General features: G+C 48.3%; 1 protein-coding gene across 1 annotated transcript in view; it reads right to left on the bottom strand.

The window, feature by feature from the left end:
- The window catches only part of WDR90 (WD repeat domain 90), a 52168-nt gene extending 45035 nt beyond the window's left edge, over positions 1-7133 (bottom strand). The window contains exons 1-6 of the mRNA XM_029911287.1: positions 7070-7133; positions 6267-6358; positions 5411-5587; positions 4644-4782; positions 3504-3674; positions 2263-2386 (exon numbers count right to left, since the gene is read on the bottom strand). Of these exons, the coding sequence (XP_029767147.1) occupies positions 2263-2386; positions 3504-3674; positions 4644-4782; positions 5411-5587; positions 6267-6358; positions 7070-7079 (713 nt within the window). The 5' untranslated portion in view covers positions 7080-7133. The remainder of the gene's footprint in view (positions 1-2262; positions 2387-3503; positions 3675-4643; positions 4783-5410; positions 5588-6266; positions 6359-7069) is intronic.
- Between the last annotated feature and the right edge of the window lie 586 nt (positions 7134-7719).

Genomic DNA, 7719 nt, shown 5'->3' with positions numbered 1-7719 from the left:
GCGCAGGGCTCAGGGCACGGGCCGGGGGGGTGTGCGGGGCTGCAGGGCTCAGGGCAGAGGGCTGGGTGTGTGTGAGGGGGGGGTCAGGGCAGAGGGCTGGGGGTGTGGGCTGGGGTCGTGGGATGCTCATGGCAGGGGGCTGGAGGGGATCTGCCCCTATTCCACCACCCCTCTTCCCCAAAGCCCTGCCCCCGCTTCTTCTCTGCCTCCGCCCGGAGCAGCGAGCACGCTGACTCCACTCCTCCCCCAACCCCTCCCTTGCAAGGGCCATCAGCTGATTGGCCGGCAGGGAGGGAGGGATGGAGAGGAGGAGGAGAGGCAGGAACCCAGCACACTGCAGGAAGAGGCAGGGGAGCCGGCAGGACCAAGCTTCTACCCCCGCGGGAGGGGGCGGGGGGTGCGGAGGGCGGAGAAGAGCGGGCCGGGCCGGGCCGAATTTTTAATGGCACGCTGCTGCCTGCCGGGACTCCGGCAGGCAGCAGCGTGCCATTAAAAATCGGCTCGCGTGCCATCTTTGGCACGTGTACCATAGGTTGCCAACCCCTGATCTAGCCTGTCTGACTCATGAAAGACACCCCCCACCTCCCCAGACTCTGCTTGAACCAAAACCGATCAGAGAAAAGGCTTGCAGAGAGCAGTGAAGGGCGTTGGGAGACACACTAGACCCCTCCTGACAAGGGTGACAAGATTAAGACATCTCCATTTGCATACAGAATGGAGAGCAGAGACAACTCCCCTAGCCTCATCTGCATGAAAGATGGGACAGGGATTAGCATACAGAATGAAGAACAGAGAACCACACTTAACTCTGGGACCAGAAAAAGCAGGGAAGCACTGCATCATGGGAATCTCTGCTCCAGATGTTAATGAACATATGCCTGCCCACACCCAGCTCAGCAGTTATCAGACCAATTCTAGTAATGAATCCTTGATTGATATCCAAAATACTGAAGCAGCCTAGTTGCATTGTGAGCTCCCTGGAAAAAAACACTACCCATAGCCAAGAGTGATCAGCTCCTATTGTCTAGCCTAAAGAAAACCCTTGAGTCATCGGTTTACCCATAAACAAATCTAGTGTTCTCCCCTGAACCATTGTTGTTTCTCTACAAAAACCCCTACCTATGTTCAAGTAAGTGTTCTGATGCATAGACCCAAAACTCTGCATCAGTTCCGCTGGGACTCCATCTCTTGACTGATCGTGCTGGGGGCTCTGCCTGTCTCCAGCACTCAGGACCCTGAGCTACCACCATCACCTGGGAACCCCAACCAGTTCAAGCTTCAGGGAGCGGTGAGATCCTCTTCTTTCTCGCTCTCTGTTTTCCTTTCTACCTTAGGTATTAACCTTTAATAATGTATGTTATGTTGGTTTAGGCTCTCTTTGTGTAGTTATCACTATTATTCAATAAATAACTTTTAGGGTTAAGCTGGTTGTTTCTCTCTCTCTTGCTGAACTTTACTCTTTTGTGTTTTTAGCTTCCCCCATTTACTCTGCAGCAACGCTTCTTTTACCTAAGCTAAAGATCCCTGCAGTGCCCAAAATACTGTGGGGTTTGCTCATCAAGTAGGTTACTACCAGTACAATTGTGATGTGAGGGTGGGGATAGGGACGTGCTGAATCTGGGACACACAAGGGTGGCAGCTTGAAAGTGCTGCTTGACCTGGTCCGCTCGGACTGGGTGTGGTGGTGGCGGTGGGTGTGGGTGTTTTCGTTCATCTGGTTCTGGGGCTGGAGGAACCCAGCCCTAGGGAACGTAGGTCCTGCAGGATAGCTCCATTGGGAGGGGACTTGCAGAAGGGAGAAGTAGAGCTCCATATGAAAACACAAGTGACACAAGCAGTACATTGATAGAATTACAGAACCCCCTCCCCAGAAGAGTAACCCGGATAAATGAACATACCCCAAAGTAACGGGCAAATCTGGTAACATATGGTTGATACCTTAAACAGCCCTTTACCTACCCAAAATATTAGTTGCCAACAATTAAGTGCTGAAGATGTGAGTTGTGCTGCGTTGGTCCCCATCATTACAACTACAGCATTACTGACAACTAGAGTTAAGGTGGCCAAAGCGTTTCCACTATAATCCCAGTTTTATGCAAATTCTTGCATTTCCTGACTTTTGCATGCTTAACTCTGCAGCCTTCATATTCTCAGACAGAAGTGTTTTGATGAAGTATGTTACATATACAAAATAATGAGACTAAGGAAGATCTAAAAGCACTCCAAGTTTCCTCCTTGAAAAGCAGCATTTCGTAAACATACCTGATATAGTCATAGCGGTCATGCCAGTTCTCTCCCTTTGGCACAGGAAATGCCATTTCTCGTGGCATGGGGGAAATGCCATGAAATGCCAGCTTAGCTTGTCGGGCTTCAGAGAAGGTCACCCCTAAAAGCACAAAAGGAGACAGATAAGGACACAAAGCACTCCTAGAACATCTGAAGATGTTTACAGAGGTGGCTGGAACCATGCACTCTTAGCAGGCCATGGGCAAACAAATACTTTAAGATTAGAGTTTTCTGTAAGTCTGAAAAAGAAAGGCTACGACATGAAAAAAGAACAAAGATTATTGTAGCAAGTGCATAAGCCTTTCCGTGGGAATATCCTTGAAACTCTCAGCTTCCAATAAGACCTGGTAGTTTAGAGCTTTGTTATGAAAGATTATCTTTTTCTTCCTTAAAATGTAGCTTAAACGCTCTACAAGAGGATTTGGAATTTAATACTGATGATCATATCAGGTTGCTAAGTGGATCAGTTGGTGATTCTTTTTGCAGTTCTATGTGATTGGTGTTAGAATATTTTTCTGTTTTCTTCTTTCATTTGATGCATGTGCAACTTTATGGAACTAATGTGCTCTTCGTGTGCAACAGCACATTTGGGACCTGTTTAGTGGTCCACCATGATGTTTGTAAGATTCCCTTCTTGTGATGGGTTGTAGTTGGGCAGATTTCAAACAAAGGATAATGTGTTAATAACAAAGGTCTTGACTGAAGTTTCTCTGCTGCACTGAGTAGCTGGATAAAGAAACACTGGAGGAAATCTGGATTTCAGAGTGACAAGAAAAAGAAGCTTTTTGGGAAGGATGGTCTAGTGACAGGAATGAGAGACAGGAAATCTGGGGTCCATTCTCTCATCTGCCACTGATTTGATGTGTGATGTTGGGCAAGTTACCTAATCTTTCTCTGCCCCTCAGTTTTTCCAGCTACAGAATGGGAAAAGTTGTGAGGCCCTTTGACATCCTCAGATTGAAGGCACCAGACAAGGGAAAATTACTGTCATTATTATTAGTGTTATTATTAAAGTAAGGGTTTTGTTGAAAGTGCCTTATTATTACTGGCTGAAAACAGAGTGTCAAACAGCAATAGACATGGCCAAATGGTCCTGGTGGAATTAGGTCTTGAAATGCAGCAGTAAGAATGGATTAGGCCTAGAACATCCTTGCAGCCAGGTTTGATTTAAAAATCATATAAGATGCTGCTCCCAGCACAAAGCTTCAGCTCCTTACCTGGCTCAAACAGTAAGTCACTGGTATAGACATTTTTGACCAACAAGTTGGAGCAGAGTTTGATGCTTTTCAGATGGCTGCAGCGTCTATTCAGGTACATGGAGAGGATATAGTGGAGGTCAAGCATCAGGCAGGTCCAGCGCACATTGGCAGGGGCCACACCCACCAAATCTGAGGATCAGAAAAACCACTGTCAAAACCAGCATTAAACGCTGACAAGCTACTTTAAAAAACAGAAACCCAGCTTTACACATGGGCTGAAATCATTACAGAAAGGGAGGCATGAGGTTGATGTGCGTGTGTGTGCACAATTGTGCACATGCATATTTAGAGACAATTGCCACACTAGGAAAATGGATAGCTAGGTTTCTAGTGCTCAATTGAGTCCAGATGTTGATTTGCAGCACAACTGTGATAGCTGCACGTGAATAGAGACAATTAATTGCGCACACATTTTTATGCATGGATCCCATGGCCTTCATTCCTGAAAATTTAGACTCTAGTTACCATTCCTCACATTTTAACATCTTCCAAAACAGGTCAATTTTTTGGTCCAAACTGACCATCCTTTAAGGAACATAATTTCCATCACAAACTAAAAATCCATCTAATCCGGTACCTTGTGTCCAATGCCAGCCAATGCCTGAGACTTTTGAGTTGTGTGTCAAATAACCACAATGCATCCAACTGTTTCTTACTATACATTGGGGGAATTTTTCCTGATGCCAACTGGTGGTTGACTGAGACGTTTATGTATGAGGCTTGATCACCCTAGTAATTTTTATCCTAGCTAGTGCAATTGCTGATACTACTGTTATTCATATAACGTGCATAATCCTTTTTTAACTCAGTCTCCTGAGCCAGTGAGTTCCACGGGTTAATTCTACATTGTGTAAAATGAAAAAACCCTGTAAAGTCCAGTGTTAAAAATACGTAATGAAACATGGACTTAATAAACCATCCCTCGTTGTCAGACACCCTAAAATTAACTAATTAAATCCATGACTTCAAAGCTCAGGTCGCATGTGACTATAGCAATACTGGTGTATGATACGTTATTTTCTCTTTACTAAGGTATGTAGGGCTAATTCCCACACTGAGGAACCAGCCACACTATTATTCAGATGTGCTTTTCTTTACCTTGCTTTGAAGTTCTGGCTGTGCACTCATACACTGACCCTTTGGCTGCTCCACAGATGAAGGGGAACTGAAGCCAAGTGGCTGTGGACTTGAACTCCTTAAAAAGGTTGGAGAAGGAGATGCGGACAACCTGGCTATCCTGAGAACAAAGACACACACAATGTTATCCACCTGGCAGACCACTAGGGAAATGCTGCAGATGCTGCAGGATATAGTTTCTTGGTTGATGCTACTCTGTCCAACTTGGATACCCACCAAGGCTAAGAGACTACTGCCAGCTTGCCTTCCATATGGTCTACCCCACACCCCTGTGGCCCTAAGCAGGGAAGAGTGAAGTCAGAAGAAAACACACAGTAAGGTCGTAGAAGAGTGGGTCTGAGACTTTTACCTCGAGTCCACAGATGTTAGATCATCTGTGAATCATGTGAGGTTCAAGGCAATCACCACAGATAATGAGGCAAGCCTTCTAGTAAATAAATTAAGAGCCAAGGGAGAAATGACTGGAGCTCTCAAACTCTAAGAAATGAGGCACAAAGGTGATCAAGAAAGACAGCAATCCTCTCTTTTAACTTCGTTTAACAGCTACTATAGCAGTCTATGGGACTTCAGCATGGGATACTTATGGCAGATGATTATCTTGTTCTAGAACACTCAGGCAATACAGTTCAGTTCTCTATGTTCAAACTTTTTTGAAAAGCTACTGTATTTCAATCCCCACTCTTCTACTCAGTTACACCAAGGGCCATGCAACAGACTCTCTCACATACCTCTGTGGTAACATCCAGGTGCACCACAAAATATTTGCCGGGCATGGGCTTAAAGAGCAGGTAGAGGTAATGACCAGTGAGCCCCAATGACTGTGTACTGGTTTTGGGAAGCTGGATGTAGTTACTGGCAGGAATGGAGCCACGGATGCGATATACTGTTCCCTTCAACGTCTTGTCCTAAAAAAAGAGAACATGCATTGATGCAAAGTTCTGCCCTACAGTAAAGTAAGTGAGGAGATTCAGTTGTGGAAGTCTTACTGCTTGTTCACTCGACACATGCAATTACACATTCCATCACTGGCTCCAAGTCAGGTGTATGCCAAGATTAGTCTAATAAAGCTCTGGAGAATGAGGAATAGAAAGTTCTGGTACCATACGGGTTCTCAAACATTTTCTGGGTGGATCACATCTTAACAGAGACATTGTCCCATAACCACCTGCCTTCCCATTTGTGATCACATTACATCCCCTGTGGCAACTACAGCAATTGCCTAAATGGAAAGCGAACATTAGGGATGTAATGTATTTTTTAGCTGCCTTTAATGTGATGTAGAAGTGAGAAATGACAGCCAGCACCATTTGGCCAATTGTTCTCTGGGGACTACCAGTAAATGCTCTCTGGACCTCTTTAGGCACCTCTGTTGCAACAAGCAGGAGGCAGGATGGAAAGATGTCATCGTTTTCTCTTTTGATGACACAGAGCAAGGGAATCTGAAATCTTCCTTTTTTTTTTTGACATCACAAAACAAGGGGGACAGGGAAATCCCTCTCTCTTTCTCTCAGCATCACTGAGTGCCTGGCTCTCTCTGCAGTACAGCTGGTCCAATCAGGAAACATTAGGAATACGATGTGTTACCATAAATGTTGTCACATCTCCCTCCTTAGTTGATCTTTTCCACTCCTCCACTTTGAAGTGCTTGAAGACATTCAGATATGGATGCTGCCACACTGCAGAGAATCAGAAGAGAGTGAAGATGCTAGGATATCCATGATCATCAATGTGTCCACTTATACTGATTCATCAGCACACAGCAGGGAGTTAAAGCAACCCACTGGCACACTTGCCAAACTGTACTGGCCTCTGAGCCTGTTCTATTGGCACATGGAGTATTTGTTCCATGAGGCCAGGACAGAAATTCTTCTGAAATGCAGAAGTTGGTATTTGACAGCACAAAGTGATGCCAAGCGGTCCTTTAAGAACACCAGTGTAATGCCCTGGAGACAGGTAAATCCCAGACCTCCACCCAGGGGTCTTTCCACTAGTGATGCTGCTGGTGTGACTTTTGCCCCTTCCTCCAGTGGAACATGGAGAGCAGACTAGTCAGTTTCACTGTGTTTATAACCAGCTCCCAAAGCCGTTCAGGCGCTCATGCCTTAGCACAAGGCTGCGATGGGGGGCAGCAAAGGGGTTATTGTGAGAGGTCCCTGCCCACCAGCAGGTGTCGCCACCCGCATGGCTCCACAGGACCCCCTCCTCCAGGTCCTAACCCTCAGCCCCCCCACACAGGGCCCCCCCCCCCCCGCACCGGGCCCCCCCCCCCCCCCCCCCCCCCCCCCCCCCCCCCGGAGCCTGGCCCCTCAGCGAGTCCATTACCCCTCGGCCCCTCACCCCCTACCGGGTCCCACTGCCCCAGCCCCGCCCCCCAAAGCGCCGGGTACCTTTGGCCATGGCTCCCCCGCTCACTCCTGCCGCTACAGCCCGCAGCTCAACCGCCCCGCCGCTGCCAGCCCCGCCAACTCGCGCTACCCGGCCCGCCGGTAACCATAGAGCTCCCTCGGCACTCAGCTAGCGCGGCAAGCACCCATGCGCCACGTGACCAATATGCCGCGAGCCTCCCGGCGAGCGCGCACGTAGCGCCCCGTAGGAGGAGAGTGGGTCCCGCTAAGGCCGCTGTCGCTCTCTGGCGAGTCGATGCTTCCGCCACGGTAAGTGTCATGGCCGCCTTGGGGCGCTCTAGGTGGGGATGCTCATGCTGTGCCTGGCAGTGTCACCGCCTCCATGGCTGGGTCCCGCCCACCCAAGCTGGCATCCTGCCAGCACAGAGTTCCCGTGTCACCCCCTCACTGGGCAGTCCGGGTGCTGCCTTGTCCCCCAGCTCCCTGTACCCATCCACCTTGGCACGGGCTCGCCACCTTCATAAGGATCCTTGTGCCCTTGGCTCTGGGCATTGCGCCTAGGTTTGTCTGGCAGCACATCAGCCTGTGGCAACAACAGGGTGGCATTGGTGGGCCCGGGCTAGTCACTGGGCACCTGGGGCTGGGCCTAGGAATGTCACAAAGCAATTGGGGGTGTAGCACAGAATGCTATC

This window comes from Terrapene carolina, unplaced genomic scaffold, assembly GCF_002925995.2.
Source record: "Terrapene carolina triunguis isolate 2854851 unplaced genomic scaffold, T_m_triunguis-2.0 Scaffold93, whole genome shotgun sequence".
NCBI classification, from domain to species: domain Eukaryota; kingdom Metazoa; phylum Chordata; order Testudines; family Emydidae; genus Terrapene; species Terrapene triunguis.
Note: the sequence above shows the minus strand (reverse complement) of the source record. Positions and strands in the feature narration are given on the sequence as shown.